This window comes from Gopherus evgoodei, chromosome 9, assembly GCF_007399415.2.
Source record: "Gopherus evgoodei ecotype Sinaloan lineage chromosome 9, rGopEvg1_v1.p, whole genome shotgun sequence".
NCBI classification, from domain to species: domain Eukaryota; kingdom Metazoa; phylum Chordata; order Testudines; family Testudinidae; genus Gopherus; species Gopherus evgoodei.
Window position 1 is genome coordinate 22,834,497 of NC_044330.1, and position 25,228 is coordinate 22,859,724.

The window sequence follows — 25,228 nt, forward strand, 5'->3', positions numbered from 1 at the left end:
GAAGAAAGTATTACAAAAACACTACAATATTATTGCCTCAAATACTGTGATAACACTCTTGTGAACGGTAGTGTTTCAGAACATTACCATACAATACTTAATAAGGAAGTTGTCTCCTTTCCAGCTGCGAATCCCTGAAAACAGGAAATGCTGACAATACCCTTTAGTTCTGCTATAAGATAAACCTTCCATGATTCTTAAAAATAATCAGCCTTTGTTTAAACCAAACCACTGAAAGCCGCTACATTATGTAATTCCTTTTCTTCCCTTTCTTTCCTGCTACCTTCTTGCTTTTTAAAAATATTTACTTTCTATAGTATGTTGGTAACATTTATTTTCATTTGCAGAAAATTAACATACAAACTATTATCTGGGTTTATCAATTTGAGCTGGGGGATCCTGAGTTCTTCTTGTTTTTAAACTAAACTCATTGGTACAAGCGACTGTGGATTTTAAATTCTCACAGATTATTTCCCAGAGCCCCCAATGTCCTTCCCACCTTTAGGGCTATGGGGTTTCAGGGCTTTGGCCCAGTGGGATGAGAGTGGGGTTGGTGAGGCCACTAGGGCTTGGAGCTTTAGCCCGATGGTGGGCGGTGGTGGTGCTTCCACGGGTTTGAACATATTTACCAGAGCTCTGCTCCGGATGGCTCTGGCTGTATTTAAGTTCTGGTGGTTAGGGTGGTTGGATGCCGGGGATTCCCTTGGTAAGTTAGTAGTCTTTTTCATTTATTGCAAAACCAAATTATTGTGTATGACTTTGTTAATGTTTCCTTCTTATCAAATTGCAGTTTTATTTTTGATGTGATCAATGCATATGGATCCATGGATATTTTATTAACATTAATTGTAGCCCAATCATTGTGTTGGATTTCAGAGGACTTTGGTTTTTTTTCTTGAGAGGAGATGTGGATTTTCTGATATTATAGACTATTTATTTATTCATTTATTAATTGTGCCTGGGTGTTTTACTAAAGCATTAGGGTCCTCTAGCTCTAGGTACTGTACAAACAAGTAACAAGAAGTTAACTCCACTAGAGAGCTCACAGTCCAGGTTTCTGACAAAATACCTTGAATGAGCTGGGGCTGAGAGGACAAGATAGCAATAAAAGGAGCACATTTTGCATAAACTCCTCCCATCTCATTCAACAGGACAGGATTTTGGTGGGTGTAAACTGATCACTTGGCAAAGCATTAGGAGCAGGTTTACTCACACCCAGCTCATCTTTTTATTTGTCTTTGTGTTCTGGCCCAACTTCTGAACAGTGTGTAAACAGTAAGAATAGAGGCTGGCATTGAAAGTAACAGCAAAAGAGTAACCGTCACTGAAGAACATGTAGGCTGTCATAACTAGACTCTTGGTTGTAGGCAACTAACTCACTAATGTTGGAGTAAGTATGTGTGCCAGCGTTTTCTGGGACAGATTCAGACCTCGAACTGTCGATGAACGAGGGTCAGCAGTCATCACTTATGGATTAATGTAAAGGAGAAGGGATAGTCTTGTGATTCAGGCCAGCGAGTTAGGACACCTGGCTTCTATTCCCAGCTCTGTGGCAGAGTTGCCAAGTGTGAGCTTGGGCAAGCCTCAGTTTCTCAGCCTGTACAATGGAAATAAATAATATTCACCTGGTAAGAGTGTTGTGAAGGTATGTTAATTGTATTGGTTTTCTTAATAACCAGACAAATTCAACTTGGAAATAAGGCATACATTTTTAATGGTGAGAGTAGATAAGCACTGGAACACTAACAAGGGTCATGGTGGATTATCCATCACTCACAGTTTGTAAATCTAGATTGGATATTTTTCTAAAAGATCTGCTGGAGGAATTATTTTGGGAAAGTGCTATGGTCTGTGCTATACTGGAGGTCGGACTAGATGATCGCAGCGGTCCCTTCTGGCCTTAAAATCTATGAATACATTTATAGCACGTTGGCAAGGTTTTATTTGAATGCATTACCAGAGCTTTGCTGACTATAGAATAGAGATAATTGATCTTGTCAGCTATAACATCCTCATTTATACTACTCAGTTCTTTCCTCTGCTGCTTAGTTATTGAGCTCCGTCCAATAAATCACAAAGAACTTGTGAACCTCCACTCCTGTCTCTTTGTTTAAGCTATTCGTAAATGTTTTTCCCTATCTGAAACATCTGTTAGTGTGGCAACACTGTTTTTCCCAATAAGGTGAATTAATATTTCCTTCTTTATTACTAATTCTGACTTTTTTACATTAATTAGTAAACTAATATGAAAATAGAGTTTAAGGGATAAATTCTGATACTCTTGCTCATGTTGTGTAGCATCTTGCTTTGCAAATAGTCCCACTGACTTCAATGGTGCCATCTCAGGAGTAAGTTGTGACAGTTTGGAAAATATCTCTGTACAGCTTATGAATTCTGGTTGATGTGATGAAGTTGTTATATAATTGCTATATCAGTGAATGCCTTCATGCGAATGAGGAACCCACCAGATACTGACATGGGCTGAAGCATGTACCTACCAGATGAGGAACAGAGGAGAGTCATTAACCTTAACGACTGTACGGCAAATGCTGATTGAGACATTGGAGCTTTGGTGGAGTTGGGAGAAACTACTTCTTGTAGCTGTCTCCAAGGAGTGGTCAGTGGAGGGTGAAAAAAGAAAGCAGGTGTTTGTAGGGGAATATATAAACTCAAGAGACTTATTGAGACAGGAATAAGCAGCTTTGGGCAGGAGAGGGGAAGAGATTGGCAGGCTTTCCTGTTTAACTGCAGACCAGACAAGGTCAGAGAAATCTAGCTGACCTAGAGCTCCATATTTCTGAAGGGAAGTCATAAACTGGAGTGGCAGATCCTGGACAGCTCTGCCCAACCCCAGAGAACTTTTCAGAATGGTGAGGAATCAGAGGCAGAGAAATGTGTACAAGTATGTTTAGTTTGTCTAGATCTGTTTATATCTTATGCTGTTAACTGAAGAGCAATGGTATTTTAAAATCAGGTGCCAAATCTGTGTGTGTGTTGGCTTACATTATCATGTACCTCTGAAGAGGTAAGCTGTAAACCCAGAGTGCCCCTGTAATTGGAGTTCTGGGAGAGGTGGTGTTTAAGCCAAGAGGGATTCTAGGGGTCAGCATGAGTCCCAGGGAGTAGGCAGTTGGACTGCAGAGTCTCAACTCCCAAGAGGAGGTGCTAGACAGAGATCTTCACCCCAACAGTGTTCCTAGAGACTCCAGGGCAGCAGCAGAACCTGGATCTGGTCAGACTATGGAAGCTTAAGGGAGTCCAGTGTGGTGGGTTCCCTCATGGCATTCTGGTGAGTGTTAAACAGGCAGAGATCAACTAGCTGTGTGAAACTATGTATTTCCTTCTCTTTAGCTTCTCTTTCCTTCAGTCTTATCTGTCTTCCCTCCTGTTTCCAATTTTCAACCTTGGTTTTGTTAAATGTCTGCTTTCCCTTTCCCCTCTCTCCACCATCCTTGTTCCCTTTCTTCCCTTACATTCTTTCATTATTTCTCATTTTACTTGCCCCTTTTCGTCTCCATCCCCACGCTGTTGAGTTCTCCTTTCTTTCCCACATCCTTAATCTCTTTCTCACTATTTTATTTATTTCACCACGTTCCTATCTCTTGCTTCCATTACTCTACCCTCTCTGTTCTCTCCACCAATTATTCACTCACTACTCCCTCCTCTACCCCACACCTATCTATCACTTGCTGAATTAATCCTACACTCTTATGGCTCATTCCTGTCCTCCATACCTCATCAGGGCCAGATTATGACATTCTGAGGCCCTAAGCTATGTCAAGTGTAAGAGGCCCATGCCATAACATTTTTTTAAATTATTTTCTCAGAAAGGACATTGACACTTTATATTGGTATATATACAAAGATGAAATTGTGAAAATAGAATAATAATCTAACTAAAACATGTCTTGCAATATGCCTGTTGGCATTATAAAATAGTTTCAAATTAACATATTTTCATCTATGATTTCTGAATTAGTAGATATGAAAACTTTATCTACAACAACACAAAAGCAGTTACAGTTACATAGACCAGCTTATTTAATGGAAGCAGTACAACCTGCACTATTGTTATGCTATACAAAGCACACGGGATCTTTTATAGAGGAGAAGGCATAAACGCTGCATTTATTGAGAATATAGCAGTTAGCATATGCTTTTTAGACACACACAGACACAGACACACACACAGACACACACACACTCCTACCAGTTGATGTTTATAGTTACCAGTCCAGAGTCTGGCTCAATCTAGTGGCCAGCCACATTGGTCGCAGAGGGGAGCCAGGCTCTGTCGGTGGTGATCCAATGCTCCTGGAATGTGACAAGACAAACCCACACCCCATGGCAAAGCACCCTGTTCTTATAGTCTTTTTTCTCTGTTGAAGTCTATGGCTTTTGCTGTGTCAGCTTCTGACTATTACTTTTTATTTGGTGTAAACATTCCAGTACACCTCCGAGAGGGTTATCCTGTCCTGGTTTAGATTTAATCAATTGTCCTTAGGGGTGCCAGCCTTCACCTCAGGGTCGTCAATCTGCCCTTCCTTCATTATGCACATTGATGGTGTCGTTAAGTCTCTTCACTCCTTCTTCCTTGACCATTTGGCTATAACAAAGGCCTTCACACCTTATCTTTTCCTGATGCATACATTCCTCATTCACACAAACAGTCTTTTACAGTTAAAGGTATACAGCAGTTTTTATGTTGAGCAAGAAAAGGTATTATAAATTAAGCCTTCCTAAATCTTATAATCAAAATAATTTACATTGGGGCCAGGCCTTCAACTTCCTCTAATCTCCTTAACACAGACACAATACAAGATCCTGTCTCTTACTTTCTAAACCTTAAAACAAAGAAATGTATATTTAACTAGAGTGCCTAATTTGCAATACATATAGGAAACTATAATAGATATTATAATTTATCCTAAAACAAAAGAGTGACCATAATCAGTCATAAGGATTGTTCTGGTTTGTCATTCCTTTTTGCTATTCAAAAAAGGTGGTTGGCAGGATGAAATCAAATCATACATTAATTCTCATGGTACAATTATAAAATCCTACTCCTACAGTATCTGTTTGCATGGCCATGTGTACATCTAAAATTTTGCAGCGCTGGTTGTTACAGCTGTATTAGTACAGCTGTATAGGGCCAGCGCTGCAGAGTGGCCACACTTACAGCAACCAGCGCTGCAAGTGGTGTTAGATGTGGCCACACTGCAGCGCTGTTGGGCGGCTTCAAGGGGGGTTCGGGGAACGCGAGAGCAAACCGGGAAAGGAGACCAGCTCGCCGCGGTTTGCTCTCGCGTTCCCCGAATCACCCTGCAAACCGTAGGGAAGGAGACCTGCTTGTTTGGGGAACGCGAGAGCAAACCGGGAAAGGAGACCAGCTTCGCCGCGGTTTGCTCTCGCGTTCCCCGAACCACCCAGCAAACCTCAGGGAAGGAGACCTGCTTGTTCGGGGAACGCGAGAGCAAACCGGGAAAGGAGACCAGCTTCGCCGCGGTTTGCTCTCGCGTTCCCCGAACCACCCAGCAAACCTCAGGGAAGGAGACCTGCTTGCTCGGGGTTCGGGGAACGCGAGAGCAAGCTGGGGAAGGAGACCAGTTTGATTACCAGAGGCTTCCTCAGGTATGCTGGGATACCTGCTTATTCCACGGAGGTCAAGAAAAGCGCTGGTAAGTGTCTATACTTGATTACCAGCGCTGGATCACCAGCGCTGGATCCTCTACACCCGAGACAAAACGGGAGTACGGCCAGCGCTGCAAACAGGGAGTTGCAGCGCTGGTGGTGCCCTGCAGATGTGTACACCTCCTAAGTTGCAGCGCTGTAACTCCCTCACCAGCGCTGCAACTTTCTGATGTAGACAAGCCCCATATCACATTCATTTTAACACTGAAACGTAAAACATTTTCTTTCGTGACTTTTGGAGAGCAAGGTCATTGATGATGCCCTCAAATGATAAGCTAGTTTGTCACTTTGGATGCACAGATTGCTTAGGGCAGATACCATTTCTTCCAGCATTTTCTAGGCAAACATCTCTCTTTGCATTCGCTTCTCTAGCCTCTGATTCCCTCCCCCACTCCAGACTACTAATTAATCTCGAGTTATAGGCTTTAATAGCCTATAAATCACATATGCACATAGGTTTGAAATAACTTACTCACCAAATACTCAGAATATTTTGATATATATGTACTTCTCTCAAAACCCTCTAGTTATACTTTCGTCAGGACTCTCTGATATTTACTGTGAAGGTTCCCGAAACTGATGAAGGGAAGCCAACACAAATTTATCCTCCTCAAGTCCATAAGACCCAAGTCCCACAAACTCAATCATGTGAAGCATGGATAGCGCATGAAGCAAAGTGGTGTGCACGCTAAAATACACAATTGTATGTATGTACAGATCAAAAGAAGAAAACTCACTAATACTTAAGAAAATGAAGAAAAACAGGAGTGAAAGCACTATATGACTGAGTGTGCTGGACCATAAACAAAAGATGGCTGCCTTCTGGCTATTACCAGCCAAGGGGGATGCTATACATGATATCACTCCTAGGACAAGTCCCATACGAGTATGAGCTTGGCAGGATTGCTTCACGACACTGCCATCTCCAACCTCACATTTTCCCCTATTTTATCGGCAGTGAGATTTATTTATTTAAATAAGTTATGAAGGCATGGTCAGAATTTTACCAGTAGCAGCTGGCCAACAAAACGCTGCCTTAGGAGACTGATCGGAGACTTGCTTGTAGAAATACTAATTTTACAAGTGCAATTATCTGTTTTTTTTCTCAGCCCTGGCCTCCCGCCTGTCAATAATAAACAATTAGTGAAGGGTAAGGATAGGGTTAAGGGTATTTTTGTAGCCAGATGTGGGTATTTTTGTCATATTTGAATGAAAATGTCTATATTTAGAGAGAATCCTCTTTTTCCCATTCTCTTTTATTTATCAACCGATTTTGATAACATTAGAAATTGAGTCAATATTTTCTTTTTTGGAGGCCTAAACTGTATCTTAGTTAGTTCCTGCCTTAATTTGTCCCTGTCCTGCATTCTCTCCCTCAGGCCAGAATTCAGCTAATAATTTAACAAGGTAGGGCTTCTTCACCAATAACCCACTGTTATACCCCTAGTCTCTTTTATGCAGTTTATTGTCCAGACTCAGGTCAAATCAGCTAGGGTGACCAGACAGGAAATGTGAAAAATCAGGACAGGGGGTGGGGGTAATAGGTGCCTATATAAGAAAAAGACCCAAAAATCGGGACTGTCCCTGTAAAATTGGAACATCTGGTAACCCTAAAATCAACACACAGTTCCCCAACCTTCCTGGGCGACAGCTCCCAGGATTTATTCCTCTTTCAGTTCTCGGTTCTTGCTGTCTCCCGTCTCAGGATGCTATGACAGTCCTAGTGCTTTGGGGGTCTCTATTTCCAGGCAGCAAGAGCCTCATGTCCATTTTCTCTGCACTTTTCCTGACTGACTCTGAGGCCTCCTCCTCAGTAGGTGGGTGGGCAGGTAGGTCCCCCTTTAAGTCCAGATGCCCTCTTTTAAAGCTACAGTGTGGTCAGCTGTCCAGTCAGAGGACATTGTTTCTGCTCCCTTTTAAAGGGACAGTGTCACCCTAAAGAGAGGAGTTTGAATACTTTATTATTGATTATGCCAATCTGTTTAACAGCAGTTCTGCCTCTTGGCATGCAAGCCTGTGCTTTATTGCCATGGGGGGAAAAGGGAAATAGCATCTCAGTATCAGAATACGTTATTCAAATATTAATTTGTAGTAATCTCTGTGTACCAAGCAGTACAAATACCAGTACAAAAGCAGTACAAAAACCATACCCGGGGGAAAAAGGAACAAATTACCCTGACAACATGAGAATTAGAATATTCAGCAGCAGAGAATGACATCCAGTAAATATAGGTTGAAATGGACAAAAACTTCTGCTGGAGTGTAGCCATCTCTCCAATGAAAGTCGGTATTACATTTCCCTGCCGAGTGACAGAACACCAAGCCTTTCATTTATGTTCTCCATCATCATACAGGGTTAAACTCAGAGCTCAAGGAACTGTATACATGTAACTCAAGTATAAAGTACACTTGTCCGTGTATGCATTACTTCCCTGGAGCAACGTTTCTTATACAAGCACAATAAAAAAATAAAAATAAATCAGTACAGTATGTTTTAATTCAGATAAAATTTTATTACAAATCATAATGTCTCTTTGTAATAAGATACATATCTATTTTGTTTAAGCCTACTATTCGGATGAATTATAGGGGGCACAGCGAGTGATGCTGATAATCAAGTTTGCTCAACACTTTCTCTTTTAAGACCCTATTTTCAGTTGTTTTGCCCGACTTTAACCATTTGGGATGACAATTACAGCCTTCTACTCCTATCAGATACAGTACTCTGTTAGCTCAAGTGGTTGAGGACCATGCTGTGAATCTTAAGAGCCTAACACTGCTGATGATCCAGGATGAGGGTGTCAATATAATTTGAAATTGTTATAAACTGCTGTTCCCCCAGAGCAATACAGTGACGTTTGAGAAAGACCAGGTCGTTTTAACAATTTATTGAAAATTACAAAGGACCTAAATAGATGATCTCTGGCTACAATTATAGCAAGTAAGTAAAATCACACCCCGTTAGGTGAGGCATAGCGGCTGCGGTCGGATGAATCTGTTTCTCTGGCTAGAGTCTGTCATGACTGCACCGCCACCATAGAAGCCACCAACTTTCATATCATTTTTCAATTCTATTTTTAGACATGACATCATAACTGACTGTTCTGTTTTTAGCCAGTGACTGTTATTTACCTCACAGTTGTATGATCTGCTAATTGTTGTTTACTTTTCCTGCCACTTTGGTTTTCCTGCCAATTTTATGTTTTTTAATACAATATGACCTGTAGATTCCATCTAATGGTGCAGTGACTCTTGTTTATTCAAAATGGAGGCCAGGGATACAAAATGGAGTCACTCACAATCTCCCATATCAACATAACATAATTATTTTTTAAGTTAAAAAAAAAACCCAGAAAATGACATTTAAAAAACTCTCTTAAAAGAACATTAAGGTTGAAAAGTCAAACACTAAACTTAGGAAAAACCAGAATTAATGTTGCCCCTATGCACCAGTAGGGGTGTTGTGGAAAAAATAGCATGGGATCATGTAATTAAAGACTGTGTCATACTACAGACACATAATGGGGGTGAACTATGCCTGGGGCAACCTTAATTCTGGCATTTCCTATCTTTTGAGTGATTGACTTTGCTACCTTAATTTTCTTTTAATGCAATGGGTTTTGTTTGTTTATTTGATTTTTTTGGGGGGTGGGAGGATCTTTCTTATAATACACACAGATGCAGAAGCTGCATAAGTTACCAATATGTGTGGTGGTCTGTTTTTACACTTTCCTTTTGGCAGAACGTTTTCTGCTTCTACATATAATAAATCATTACTGAAGTCAATGGGAATTTTTACCACCTTTTGGTCCTATCAATCATGTAATCTCGGACCACACAAAATTTCTATTGATGCAACTGAGAGCAGAATTTTGGCCCTCTGCATGCAAGAGATAGAGCGATACTTTAAGGCAGAAGTTAGTTACATCAATGTAAATCCAGAGGTGCTTGATTGGTTTCAGTATGGCTTACTAGCATAGTTTTAATTTTAAAAAAAGTTTTCTGTGTTGAGGTGGGGGCAGGGTTGGGAGGAAAGTAATTCCTGTGGAACTGCTTTTGGGGTGCCGCCTTCATGACTTTTGAATGAATGGGGTTGAAAACACTGAGAATGACAAGGCCTTTTAAAGAATGATAAGTTAGGCCATGTGTTGAGCTCACAAATCTTTATGGTAGCCCTGTGAAAACAAAGCAAATATGAAAACAGTATGTAGTTTATTGAACATATACGAGTGTTTTCAAAATAGTTCATAGTAGTGCTCCATCCACTTCCACCTCTCTCTGCCCACTTGTGTGGAATGGGGGAATAATAGGTGGACAATACCAGCTTCCCCTACATGCCTGGACCCAAGCTTGGAGAATGCTGCTGAGAATCATAAGGGGAAGTTTTAGCCCTCTGCATGGGCATGTAGGCCAGGCTACAGTCTGGCCCTTAGTAAAGTCAGTGGGAGCCGCATGCCCCACCCTACCCACAGGAGCCACTGCCAGACATGCTGGCCACTTCTGGGAGCAGCACAAGGCCAGGGCAGGCAGGGAGCCTGACTTAGTCCCACTGCACACCGTTGCCACCCCGGAGCTGCTTGAGGTAAGCGGTGCCAGGCTGGAGCCTGCACCCCAAAACCCTACCCTCCTAACCCTCTGCCTTGAGATCCTTGCTGCACCCCAAAGCCCTGTTCTGAGCCCCTGCCACACTCAGTGCCCCTCTTGCACCCCAACCCCCTGCCCTGAGCCCCCTGCTGCATCCCTCCTACACCCCACCAACTCCTTGCAGCGAGCCCCTTCTTGCACCCCGCACTCTCTCCAACACCCTACCCCCCTTACCCCAGCCCTACATTCATGGCCCTGCAAACAATTTCCCCACCCAGATGCAGTCCTCAGGCCAAAAAGTTTGCCCACCCCTCTACTACAGTAATGGGGCCATATAAGTACCTGTACTACACCACCAGCTAATTCTTATATAAGGCTTTTCAGCAGTAGATGTCAATGCGCTTACAAAGGAGGTTTGGCTCATTATGCCCTGTCCATAGATAGGGAAACTGAAGCAAAGAGCGATGACTGGCCCAAGGTCTCCGAGCAGGCAGTGGCAGGACCAGAACCCTGGTTTCCTGAGTCCTAGCCCTGGAGGTGCTCGCCAACCGTGCTGGCCCTGCGCCAGCCTCCGACTGCCGCAGTTCTTCCTTCTCTGCGGGCGAGAGACGCCTGGTCCCTGCCGCGGGAGCAGCACCAGCCCGGCGGGGGATGCGCGTTCCCCGGTGAGGGGACCCGACCGCTTCCCCACCGGAGGCTTCCTTGTTTTTTCCCATCCTCCCTCCCCTCCGGAGTGCCGCGCGGAGGCGTTAAGGCCGTGCGGCGCCTCCAGCTGCAGCCGCGACAGCCCGCGCGAGCCGTTCGCGCCCGCTGCTCCCGGGCCGGGCCACGATGACCAGCGGTCAGGAGTGTCAGGATGTGCAGGGCAGGTGAGCAGGCGGGGTCCAGGGCGCGCGGTGCAGCGGGGTCCTGGGGCCGGGCGCGACACGGGGGCCGGGCGCGGGCTGCACCTGGCTGCCAGGGGATGGGCAGCCGCGCTGCTCCCGGCCGCGGGAATGTGGGGCAGGGCAGCAGCCTGGGTACCAGGGACAAAGCGCCGCGCTCTCCGGCCTGCTCGCTCGCCGGGCCTGGGCGGCCTCTGCCGCCGGCGGAGGCGGCTGAGTCGGGCCGGGGCGCGGGAAGCCCGGGCGGCCGCCGGGATGGGATGCGGCAGGGGGCGGCCGCTGCACAGGGACAACAAAGGGCGCCATTGCCGGGCACGGGCAGGGGTGCTGTGCGCCCGCTGAGCTCCCCAGGGGAGTGTGCCAGGGCGGGCCGTCACCGGCCCCCTCCTCCGCCGAAACCCCGAGAAGCCGGCGGAATGGGAAGTGGAGGCCTCTCGGTGCAGCGATGCCTCCACCCCTGCCAGGTACCAGCCTGCAAGGGAGAGATGGACAAGCCTTGCTGGAGGCTACCGCGAGCGTAAGGGCGGGCTGGTAGCATGTTCAGCGCATGAGCCCGGCTGCCTGCCCAGAGCCACGGCTTGCATCTCACGGGAAACTGCCTCCCCCTCCGCCCAAGATTTCCCGTGTGATCTTGGGCAGGTCATTTAATATACCCCTTGCCTCAGTTTCCCATGTGCAAAGTGGGGATAATAGCACTTCCCTACCGGGGAGACACATACACTCATTACTGCAAGACACATGCTCAGATCCTAAAGTGGTTGGCACCATATAATAACAGGGGGAGGGGAACAGGTGCTTCTGTGTCACTTTGTGAAAGTTAAAGATCTGAATTTCTTGAAAAAAAATTATCTTCTGACATGAGGTGCACAGAAGAAGTGCAGAACCAGATGACGTTTCTCATCAAAATATTTATTTTTAATTTACTGATTTAAAGAAAACATTCACAGAAAAATTCTTAAAAAAAACATTAAAATGAGTGTGCATGAAGGTTGCTTGTGATCCAGATTTTTAAGAAGCCCAAAAAATATGAACGTTTTATACATGTCCAAAGAAAATTACAAATTTTCCCTCCAAAACAATTTCAGCCATTGTAGGTTGTTCAGTAATATATAGAATTCTCTATTTTTTTTTATTATTCAGCATATAAAATGCACTTATCTGATGGGTTCTAAAAGCACATACAAAAGCTAAAACAATAAACAGCTCATAACAATGTCAAACTAAATAAACTCCTCCCCCCCCCATAGTTCTATATTCTCCCTAAGGGTATGTCTACGTCTGGTCGGCTTGTAGTGGTCGATGCATCGGATCAATTTATCGTGTGTAGTGTAGACGCGATAAATCGATCCTTGATCACTCTCCCGTTGACTGCTGAACTCCAGCAGTGCGAGACGCGGAAGCAAAGTCAACAGGGGAGCCGCAGCCGTCGATCCAGTGCTGCGAGGATGCGAAGTAAGTAATTTTAATTCGATCTAAGATACGTTGACTTCAGTTACCCTATTCTTGTATCTGAAGTTGCATATCTTAGATCAATTCCCCCTTCCCACCCCCCCAGTGTAAACCAGACCTTAGACTCTTCTTCTGTCCAGGCGTAGTAAGCATGAATACATGGATCAGCCTTGCAAATATTGTGATATGGGTTTCTTTCTGTGCTCTTTTATACCAACTTTTTTCTTACATTAATAAAAATGTTTCCCAAGTGGGGAGGGATAGCTCATTGGTTTGAGCATTGGCCTACTAAACATGGGATTGTGAGCTCACTCCTTGAGGGGGCCACTTAGGGATCTGGGGTAAAATCAGTACTTGGTCCTGCTAGTAAAGGCAGGGGGCTGGACTCAATGACCTTTCAGGGTCCCTTCCAGTTCTATGAGATAGGTCTCTCTCTCTGTGTGTGTGTGTGTGTATGTATGTATGTATGTATGTATATATATATATATATATATATATATATATATATATATATATATATATATATAAATAAATAAGGGAGTTTAGTGCTGTCTAGTTTGTAAAACATAAGAACAAGTGTTTGCATTGAGTAATATTAACTTCAACAATTTATATGCATAAACATTTAGCTTTGCCTGCAAAGCCTTAACCATAACCACTGTTTATCTGCAAAACTGTTTCAGTTTCTGTTCCAGTAGCAGCCGGAGGATCAGAGTAATAATCCTCTGGTTCATTTATTGAGCACACTGAGATGCATGAGGTTGCCCCAGAAGAATTCTGTCTGAAAATCCCTCTCCAATAGATAGTAAATGGCTGGTCTTGGGTAACAATCCATTATCTTGAGTTGCATTTCATTTTTTTCTTTGTTTAATTTTTCCTGTCTCTTTTTTCACTGGGGCATGTAACTGTTAACTGAAAGGAGGTGTGGAGAAATAAAAAGGAAAGAATAGAAACTTTCCAATGAAGATTAGATCTTATTTACTAAAACCGATAGTCAGAGTCCTTAATGTATGTCAGTAGGTGATAGGTAGCAGAATGTGAAAACCCATTGACCACCTTGAAAGTCCTAGGAAGAAACAATTTTATCTTGTATTAAAGAATCAGAGTAAGTATAGGAGCTGCTGGGGGACTTCTAATGATTGTAGCTAAATGCCCAGTATTTATTGCCCATTGCATCAGATAAGCACAAGTAGCGGCAAGTAGTCCTGATCCACTGAATTCCAAACATAGGCCTGGATGAGAGAGGAGAGTCAGGAAGAGAATGAAAGTAGTGGATCCTGTGACATCTTGAGATGAAAAAGGCCACCACTGCCTATAGCCTCTTTCCGGGCTCCCAGCATTTATCTAACAGCAGCTTTTCTGCTAATAAAAGCACAAGCAGAAAGTGTCAGCGATCCATGTTCTGGCATTTTTCTGCTTAGTGTGAAGATAAGACTTAAGTAAATTACACAGCCTCATTTACCTGTTTATTATTCTACCACAGAAATAACTTAGAGTTTAAAATTTGAAAGCTGCTCATTACATAAAAATGTTTACTTGTACCTACAACGTTTTTACTGAACGACAGTTGCTTTGAGAAAAGACTGGAGGCCAATTTAAATGTTATGGGCATTGACACATTTTCAATAAAATACTCACATATCAAATTTTACATTGATACTGCCCTTCATTTTTCTGAGTTATCTATTTACATGTTGTGATGGAAAGTTTAAACTGCATTATAACATTTAGTGATGTGATGTGAAGAGTGCTGAAGACAGTCTAAGTTGTTTTTTTACAGTAAAGTTATTGTTGCTAATGTCCATTTTGCCTCTGCGTGACTAACCTGACACAGTGTCAGAAGACAAACAATAGACGGTGCAGAATTTTGTCAAGCTGCCAAAGTTCCGTTCACCAGAGAGCTTCAGCTTCAACAGACCATTAGGCTGGCCTGATTGGAAGGAGCAATTTGCATGTTTCCACATCAGAGAAGAGTGGGGAGGTGCAGTGTAGTTTTGTAGTCTATGGCCATGGGCAGGAAAGCTGAACATATCTTTAAATCCTTTGTCTTTGGAGGAGAGACCCACAAGAACAATTATGCTGTGCTGCTGGCTAAGTTTATGAGCTTTTTATACCTCACCGTAAGGTGGTGTATGGGTGAGCATGTTTCTACCAGCATGTCCAAAAATGTGAGGAGACTGGATTTTTTTATGAGAGGCTTGTATGGCATGGCAGAAAACTGTGACTTTGAAGACAAAAAGGGAAGAGCACATTAGAGACAGTAGTGTTTGGCATTTTAGATAAGAGACTTCCAGAGAAACTGAAAGTGAAGAGAGACATCTGGAAATGAGTGCACATCAAAATAGAGACCAGTGGCCACCAGAAAGTAACCTAGAGGAAGTGATTTACAAACAGAACCACTATAGGAGATATAATACAGCTGCAAAAAGCAGTTGTAATAAGTTCTCAAAGCAATGTGGAGTAAGCCCTGAGCAAAATCTAACTTTTCAGACTAGATGCACAAGATGTGGAAAAGATCACAGTCCAAGAGATGTTTCTCTGCTAAAGCAGCTAAATGCTGTAAATCCACAAAAATTGGACATTTTGCCACTCTCTGCCACATAAAGGCAGTATGGGAAGGGACTGCTGAGGGTACAACTACACAGGGAACTTCAGTGAATCTCAGAGCCCCGGTTGACAGATTTGGGTTTGCAGGACCCATGCTATGGGACTAAAAATAGCTGGGTAGATCAGGGGTTCTCAAACTTCATTGCACTGCGACCCCCTTCTAACAACCCTGAGGGGGGTGGGGGGGAGGGCAGAGGCCAAACCCCTCAAAGCACTCCAGCACTTATATTCATGCAAATACCAAAGAAAAGAAACCATATAACTTACTATCTGATCTCTTTGTCCTTACACTTAGAAACAGAAGATTAAAAAGTAGAAACTACTTCTCCAAAGCTCAGAGAAAGCAGGCAGACAGAAAACAAAGACAGACACAAACTTCCCTCCACCCAGAGTTGAAAAAATCCGGTTTCCTGATTGGTCCTCTGGTCAGGTGCTTCAGGTGAAAGAGACATTAACCCTTAGCTATCTGTTTATGACAGGGGGGAAGCAGAGGCCAAACCCCTCAGCCCTGGGTGGGGGGATTGGGGACTGCAGCCCAAACCCTGCCATCCTAGGTAGGAGTAGAGCTCTGGCTTCAGATTCAGCCCCAGGTCCCAGCAACTCTAATGCTGGCCCTGGCGACCCATTAAAATTGAGTCACGACCCACTTTGGGGTCCTGAGCCACAGTTTGAGAACTGCCCGTGTAAATGTTTGGGCTTGGGTTGAAGCTTAGAAGGGGGCTGGGCTTCAGAGCTCAAACTTTAGCCTGAGCCAGAACTTCTGCAAAGTTGTTTTTACTGCTGTAGTACAAGTCTGCAAACCTGAGTCTGTCAACCCAGGCTTTGAGACTCACTGTACTGTGTGGACATACCTTGTGAATCAAGAGCCATTTAGTCTTGGATCAATCACTTGTAATGACACAGAGCCTTCCTGGAGGGTGAAACTGAATATTTGTGGAAAGATTCTTCATTTTCAAATAGATTTGGATGCAGATGTAACAGTCATATCAGAAGGGACTTGCAGTTATGGGGCTGAAACGAGCAGATGCTGGCCTAAACAGACTCAGCAGTATTTGAACTGCATTGGACAATTTTCCTCAGAGACAGCAGACAAAGACAAAAGCTTTAATTTTAATGTGTATGTGATTAGAGGATTGGAGGCTGACAATCTCCATTGTCTTAATATGGTTGCCATGATGTGTCTAGTGAGAAAAATGGAAGAAATTGATGGAATATTTGGTGATATTGAACTTTTAAAAGGAGATCCAGTAGAAATAAACTTAAGAGATAGTGCTGAACCATATAGCATACATATGCCCTGCAGAATTTCTATCCCATTACTTCATAAAGTAGAAACTAATTAAAGAGAATGGAAAAGAATGATATAATTGAGGAAATATATGAGCCCACTGCATGGTACATACACACTGATGGTACCTATTATGAGTTAAAATGGGAATATTCAAATCTGTGTGGATCATAAAAGACTTAATGAAGCAGTCGTGATAGAAAAATATATCCTCCGAATACTAGAAGAATTCCTCCCTAAACTGGCAGAAGCTGTTGTATTCTCCAGGCTAGATGCCTCAAGTGGGTTCTGGCAAATTCCTTTAGACTACATTCATTATGCTCTTTGGGAGATTTTGCTTTCCAAAGATTACCTTTTGGGATTACCAGCCCTCCTGAAATTTTCCAAAGAAAGATGGCAGAGCTGCTTAAGAACATAAATGAGGTTGTCGTTTTTAGGGATGACATTTTAAAAGTGTACAGCTCATCACTGGGAGAACATAAAACCCTCAACGAGTTCTGAGCTTAATCAGTGAGTCTGTACTCAAGCTAAATAAAGAGGAGTGTGTTTTCTGCCTATACCAAATTGAATTTTTGGGACAGAAAGTAACCAAAGATGGAATTAGTCCTACCCTTGAGAAAGTAAAAACAGAGAAATGAATGTACCAGAACTGAGATACATACTGAGGATGGTAAATTATCTTGGTTGATACCTGCAAGATCTTTCTACAGTGAGAGAACCTCTGATAAACTGTTAAGGCCCAATACATCCTGGCTGTGGGTACAAAATCAGAAGACTGCCTTCAAAAAGGAAAAAGAAGTGATCTCAACTGCTCTACTTTTAATGTTCTACAATGTAAACAAACTATCAGTGGTCTGTGCTGGTGCCAGTAGCTGTGGCCTTGGTGGTGCATTCTGCTCTCGTACATTTGCAAAGCAGAAAAAGAATATGCACAGTTTGAAAAGGAATGCCTGGCAAGTATATGGGTATATAAGAACTTCTACAGATATCTGTGTGGATTGAGTTCCTTTAAACTGATAACTGACCGGAAACTTCTATCCTTATAACAGAAAGGACCAGTCACTTATCCCAGATCGATTATACTCATATCTCAAACCAATGACAATGCCTGTACCCAGTCCTGTAATAATCTAACTAAAGTTTATTAACTAGGAAAAAGAAACGACTTATTTACAGACTTGAAACAGGAAATATACACACACAAATGAGTTGCAGGCTTAGATTTAAAAAGGAAATATAAACTTCTATTATAAGTGGCTCTATATGTCCTAGGGCTGACCCCTGCCAAACAGCATGGGGATCTGTTGCTTCTGTTTAGGAATCTTTGCCCCTGAGGCTGTGTTTCCACTACGGCCAGGATCTGTGCCCTGAGATGGATCCACTGGCGGTCGATTTAGCGGGTCCAGTGAAGACCCCTGTACTCTGCCCCCAACGAGAAGAGTAAGGTAAGTCGGGAAAGTTTCTCCTGTCGACCCATGCAGTGTAGAACCCGCGGTAGCTTGACCTAAGTATGTCGACTCCAGGAATGTTATTCAGGTAGCTGGAGTTGCATGGCATAGGTTGACTTACCACATAGAGTCCAGACTTAGAGTCCAGACTTAGAGCCCAGACAGCATAAAGAGACCCCGTTTCTCCTTGTCATGGATATTTATCCCCTTCACCTCAAAATCCAAGCTGCTGGGATGAGTTCATGTGCATGCCTTCCCTTCCTGGAGTGATTTAGGAATGCCATTGACTAAGGCCTTGGCTACATTGGCACTTCACAGCGCTGCAACTTTCTCGCCCAGGGGTGTGAAAAAAACACCCCCCTAAGCGCTGCAAGATACAGTGCTGTAAAGCGCCAGTGTAAACAGTGCCGCGGCGCTGGGAGCACAGCTCCCAGTGCTGCAAGCTAAACCCCATGAGGAGGTGGAGTACATGCAGTGCTGGGAGAGCTCTCTCCCAGCACTGGCGCTCCGACTACACTCACTCTTCAAAGCGCTGCCGTGGCAGCGCTCCCGCGGCAGCACTTTGAAGTTTCGAGTGTAGCCATACCCTAAGTCTCTGTCCCTTGATGCTCACAATGTCTCCTTTGCCTTCAATGGGCCATTTTGTGTGCAGGACAAGCATTTTACCTTAATTAATTTTTCTTTTCCTGTTTACAGAGGTTTACAATGCAAACATTCAATATAACTTTATACTATGGGATACAGATATTATAAGTAGGATTAATGCATGTACCGTCCTACAAGCATTTCATAAAGTCTAAACAAATTCTTATAATATCTGTTTTAACTATATTAACCCACAAATAAGCCAGACTGGTTCCCAGCTATGCATTTGTCAGTGTTCAATGAGGCCTTGTGTCTTGGCATGAGCTGGGACCTGGTCTGCAAGCATCGCACCCAGATAATACACTGTTGAGACAGACAGTGGGGCTTTCAGCAGCTTTCAATATCTTCAGTTCATTGAGTCAACAATCAAAACTGAGCAACCTACAAATTGCAGATGCAGAACCAGGAGAAGAAGATTCACCAGTTCCACACCTCCCAGAGACAGCTGTTGCAAACAAAAGGCAGACTAGTCACCACTTTGTTACTTGCTCTGGTTGCATGGTTAAAAAAACCCGTGATTTAGGGATGAGTAACAGTCCAAAATTTGTTTAGATTTAAAATTAGTTTGAAAAAATAGTTTTCTGGTTTTAAAATTGTTAAAATGCAGAAAAGAAAAAAGAGAGAGTTGGAAAGTTGAAATTGCATTACAGTGTTTAGTCAGGTGGCTTTTTGTGAAGAATATTGCAGCACATCTTTCCCTAGTGCTCAAGACAATCCACCCTTTTTTTTTTTTTTTACAATTATCTTGTTGCTAGTGTCCATTTCGCTTTTGTCTCTGTGTGGCTAACCTGACATGTAACATAAAAACACTATATTAGATTTATAACAGTAGTAATCTATATTAAGAAAATGTCAAAAAAATTACATTTAAAAAACTCTCTGCCCCGCTTACCCTACTCTCCTCAGGAAAGTCTTGAATGATTAGATGATCCTTGCAGTTGGTCTGGCAGGTTAACAAATGTCAGCTTTGCCAGACCAAAGGGGGAAGTGAATTACAGATTTGAGGGCCCTCAGTTGAGAATACCCTATCACCAATTTAAGCTAGTAATTCTAGGGATCTTCACCAAATGATGCCCAGTTGATCTCAGCTGCAGGTTAAAGCAATTAAGTCCTATTGACTTTTAGATAGTTAGGACTGAAACCATAAAAGACTCGTAGGTCAATACCAACACCTTAAATTGTATCCAGAAATGAGTTGGAAGCCAGTGAAATATCCAGAGCATTGGTATGATCTCTTTTCATGAAATGCATCTGAGTAAGCAAGTAACTGCTTCCTGCACTACCTGAATTTTCCAAATGATATTCAGGTGGAGTCCTGTGTAGAGTGCTTTGCAATAATGCAGTCTCCGAGACAAAAACATGGGTGTTAGTGGCTTGGTAGATAATGGCTAGCTAGTTCCAGGAGGAATTCCTTGTCAAGTGAAGTCAATTGGAAAAAACAACAGGACTACCATTGTTATTTGGATGTCCAAAAGCAGCTCAAGATCCAGAAAAACTCCTGAACTGTGAACTTCAGTGATAGTAGAAGGGACACAATATTAAATCTGCCATTTTCTCTGAATGTTTCCTGAATTCTCCAGAACAGGCTTGTGCTCTCATCTCAAATGGACACTGGGAAAGCTGAATTACTAAATGGCCTGGTTTTGACAAGAGAGACTCATGGAGCTCTGTGTCATCTGTGTATTGATGGGTGGGTAGAGCAATCTAAATATCTCACTCTTTCCCCAGCAGCCTCTTAGGGTGAACAGTAGAATGGAGAAATTACAACATACACCTTTGTTGAACCCTATAAATGAGAGTACCTGAGGCTGATGAACAGTCATCTTGTAAAAACAGCAAAGTCCTTGCAAAGAGAAATGAATAGAGAGTCCCTTAAAGCAACTCCATTTAGCCCTGGCAACATCTGCAAATGCATCAACACCACCTCCTGGTTGGAAGTATTAAAGTCAGCAGACAGATCTGGAAAAGTCATGTAGGTGTCTCATCTTTGTGCATTACTGGAAGGAGGTTGTGCTGGTTTCAGTGGTGCACAATCTCTGAGCTATACCTTGGCTGAAACACAGATTGAATAGGGTCAGGGAAATCTGAGGACATTAACAGGCCCAGGCTTTATTCTCAATCTCCTTCTCTTCTTTTTCTTTGTTTTCTCCCAAGGCCGCCTCTCTTTCCGTGGCTTCAGTTACCACCTGTGTTTGTGGCGCTGTATAAATGCTCACTGCTACAGCTGCTATTACTACCAATAAACAGATATTTAATAATAATAATAGTGTGTTTTTTTAAACAATGGTAATATCTTGGAAAATTGAATTGAAAATCTGAATTGCGTGCTCCATTCCTGGTGCTGCCTCAGGCTTTTTGCTCATTGGAGTAACACTCTTTTTGTGCTTATTAGGAACTGTGTCTTTGTTTTTTCTGCACCAGTAAAGTAGTCATTTTTGTGACATACAGTGTGGTATTTTGATTATCTTCTTAACTAACAATTAAAAGACAGCATTGCAAATATGGTTCCTACTGCACTGTCTAAATACTTTAAAAAAAACACACAAAAAACGGCCCCTGGAAAACAGTATTGTCTTTCATGGACGACCACTGCAACAAAGCAGAAAATCCCTAGCAGCAGTAACTGAAGGAGGAGGAGAGCTGTGGTTTAGATTGTCCCTTGCGTTTTAAATAAATCAGTTTCCATTATGATATTGATTATATCAGCACAAATCAGACTTGTCTTTACTTATAGTTATTTTAAAAAAATAGTTGGTCTGTCATTTTAGTTTCTCAGTTTCTTGCACTCTGAGTATAACACAAAATATTGCACATATTTGCATTACAGAGGCATATCATACATATATGTATCAGGCATGCTTTGAGTAAAAAACTTTCTGACTGAAAGAAACCTTTGAAAGACTCTGCAGGAGTTTTCTTCCTTCAGCATCATATGCAATCTTTATTTTTTTAAATAAAATGTTGCATTTAAGAATTATATTTTATATGCTGATGCAATTTTCCAAAAACCCAAATGACTAGAAGAAGCCTGAATGTGTTTTTTTGAGAAGGCAGGTTATAACTGGGAAGGAACAGCTAGCAATTGTATATATAACAGTGCACTGTTTTTAATGCCAACCAGTAACTATAAATAGTAACTGGCATATACCAAAATTGGCTGCAAACAGAAAGTGGCATAACAGCATATTGAACTATCTGGTTGTATATTAACAGACTTTGTTAATTTTTAATCTTATCTCTACAACATTAAGGGATATATGTAACTTAATTACAAGGGCCTGATTTTCACTCCATACTTAGACAAAAATTGTTGAAGAATTGATCTGATTAATGATATATTGTGATTGTGATCAGCAGTTTTAAATCTGTCATCACTCTTTAGTATGTGAAGAGTGTAGAAGCAACATGGAAGTTATATAAACACATTTGTGTAATAAATAAAAAATAGATCCTGCAAGTAATCAGATATATAGCAACGTATTTAAATTTCATGTTATCACTGCTGGGAATAATTTAATCATATAAGATATAAATTCTGTCTTGACACATTATAAGATGACTGGTTAAGGAACTTCTTACTTGTAGTGATAGTCTTAAATTAGATGGATTGAGTTGGTGTATTTTTTTTGTAGGTAAACTGGAATTGTTTTATTACTGATCCAGCAAATAATGATGTTTCAACCTACCCACATACCATGTGATATTTATTGATTGCTTTCAATGGGCATATCTATAAAGTGCAGGGTAGTACAAGGTAGTGACGCACAAGGGAGAAGATGGAACAAATTTGGCAGGCTAGTTTTACTCTGAGGTCTTTCTCTTTGAAACAAAAATCTTAATTCCATCTGTTGTCTCATGCTTTCTGACTCCTCTAGTTGCTCTACATGGATTTTTGTGCTTTTTCTCTTCTCCTGTAGTTGATTTGCATGTATTCCCAGTAGAGTTTAAGTGGAATAATTTGTAAAAGGGGTATGGTGCTCTGCAGCTTGAGAGATAAGTCTGTGCATAGCTCTTGTGCCTGAAAAAGCACTTTGTTATATTTAGGAGGTTACTTTTACAGGTAGTCAGGAATTTTCAGCAGAAATATTTTTTGTAAGAAAATGCTAATTCATTGAAACCAAAACTGTTTCTGGGAAAGGGTCCTGACAAATCATCTGATTAAAAAAAAAATTGAATATGAAACATCTGGAATTGTTGAAACATCTTATTTTGACATTTTTGAAAAGTTTCATTTTTTCCTTTGAAGTGACTTTTCATTTTACATGTATATTTTTTTAAAAAAGGTTAAAAATAGAGAGAGGTTAGAATTGGAATGAAACATTTTGATTTGACCTAATCAAAAAATCATTTTTGGACTATTGGTTTGTGAAAATTTTTGAGACTGTGACATTTCATTCTGATTTGTAACAGAAAAATTTTTCAAAATCCGGAAAATTCTCACAGCATGAGAAAACCATTTCCCACACAGCTCTAGTTACTTTTTATACCAAGGACCTGAAGTCAATGGAGAGACTCATATTGACTGTACTGGGAGTTTTGAAATTCCCATTAACTTTACGAGGAATTGGATCATACCCCAAATGCTGGAAACTAATCTTCCAAATGAAGCAGCTTAAAAACAAACTCCAAGATAGCTTTGTGATGCACACCCATGTCTAGAGCTCCATGTTTTTTGCAAATACTGTTTTTTGCAGTAACACGAAATAAAACAAAAAACAACGTATAAAAGGAAAAAAAGCGAAAAAGTCACCCCACAGCAAGGCGAGCTCCGAAATGGATAAAATGTGTAAAACGCAAGCGTAACACCGACAGACCCCAGTCATCGGCAGGCAGGATTGAACCTGGGATCTCTGGAGCTTCGTGCATGAGCTGCTACAGCATGAGCTAAAAGTCAACTGGCTGTTAGTTAAGGCTGTAAGACTGACTCATTTTCCCTCTCTTTTTAAGTAGTCTCGGTGCCACTAGATGGGACAGAACACCACACCCAGGAGGTGTGTGGGTTACATAAGGACAAAAAAAATCCCCCCCCAAAATAAAACAAAAATTTATAAAAAAATAAAAATAGTTTCACAGGGCTCTACCTGTGTCACAAGACCAACTGAGCAAGGCTGCCAAGTCTATTGTCTTAGGGAATCCTGTGCCAAGGTCCATCAAGTGTATTTGGCAGTTAGACAAATTGCTGTTAAAGCTACAGAGGGATCCCAAGGCTAGTACCAGCCGTTAAGAGAACCGTGCGAAGCCATAAGATTGATGACTCTGTAAAAATATTTAGAACAACTGCAAGGATTGGACACATCCTTCACGAAGGTCCCCTATAACTGAAGATTTGGTTTATCTCAACCAGTTGTGGAAGGAAATGCAAGAGTTTCAGACTTCCCTGCATCAGGGCAAGTATTCTTGGTCTGGAGGGTAAGAAACTGAGGTGTGATAGATAATTTTTGGGTACCCCATAAATGGAGTCTCTCTGCTTGGACCTTGAAACATCCCAACAACACACAGGCATGATAGCACTTGTTCATTGGTTTGCTCCTTGTGATTTGCAACATGGAATCAGGCCCACAAGTGAGTTTGAAGTTTCTTAACAGTTGATAATATTTGTAATTTGGTGCAATAAAAAAAGCAACACAATTGTTCTTCCAAAATATCTTAATGAGCCAAACCTAAAAATCAACACTGGCAGATATTGGTTAGCAGAATGCAGAGAACTTAATGAACACATTGGGGCAGGGAAATCCATGTATATCCTACTTCCATTTGAAAACTGACTCTCAGAATTAAGGGAACACTGTTGAGGTTTTTGAGTCTTAAATTTGCATAATCAGAGAGTTGTTTCATTTTGTAGCACTGTCTATAAGAGAGCCAGTGTGATTGTATGTTTCTCTGATATTTGAACCCAAAATTCACTGCGAGGCACACTGTGAACAAATCAGTGCACATACAGTAAGTACCTGCTTTCATAGTGTTACTTCATCAGTTTACTTTTGTGTGTCTTACTCTTTTTAATATATACTGTGTAGAGCTGGTCAAAAATATTAATGGTTTTTTGCAGTTTTTAAAAATCCTTTGACATTTTCTCTGAAAAAATTTGGTGTTTGTTTTCTTGTCTCCCCCAACCTATTTTCTCATTCTTCTTTTTCTTCTACTCCCCATTTTTTATTTATAGTAAAAAAAATAGAATAAGGAAGGCAACAGGAAGAGAAAGGGGAAAGAAGGACAATGAAAAATCAAAACCTGAAAAATTTCAAACAAAATGCAAATTTTCCATGAAAATTTTCATTTTGAAAAATAGGCAATTCTTCAAAGTTGTTTTCAAATTTAAAAAATTGACCAGTTCTGTTACTGAGCTATGTTGCAAGCAGTGATTGTAAAAAGACAAAAATAAAATGGCATCACATTACAAGACCTAGATAAGTGCTATCAAAGGAAACAACAGTTCAAGACATCAAGCTTCTCTCTAAATTACTTTCTCTTCCTTTATTTCCCTACCACACCAGAAACTGAGGAAAAGATACTAACATAGATTGGATTGAAGTGATACAAGACATTAATGAGAAGAAATTATACAGTAGAGTAGGTGTATGAACAAGGTATTAAATAGTATTAATGATAATTCATATGTTCTAGATTAATAC

At 41.6% G+C, this 25,228-nt stretch overlaps 1 protein-coding gene across 2 annotated transcripts in view; it reads left to right on the forward strand.

Annotated features, from left to right (window-relative positions):
* Window positions 1-10,855: 10,855 nt before the first annotated feature.
* Window positions 10,856-25,228, forward strand: part of LOC115657938 (NACHT, LRR and PYD domains-containing protein 1b allele 5-like) — a 52,039-nt gene continuing 37,666 nt past the window's right edge. For both annotated transcript variants that reach the window (XM_030576303.1, XM_030576304.1), the window contains exon 1: window positions 10,856-11,144. In XM_030576303.1, the coding sequence (XP_030432163.1) occupies window positions 11,107-11,144 (38 nt within the window). In that variant the 5' untranslated portion in view covers window positions 10,856-11,106. The remainder of the gene's footprint in view (window positions 11,145-25,228) is intronic.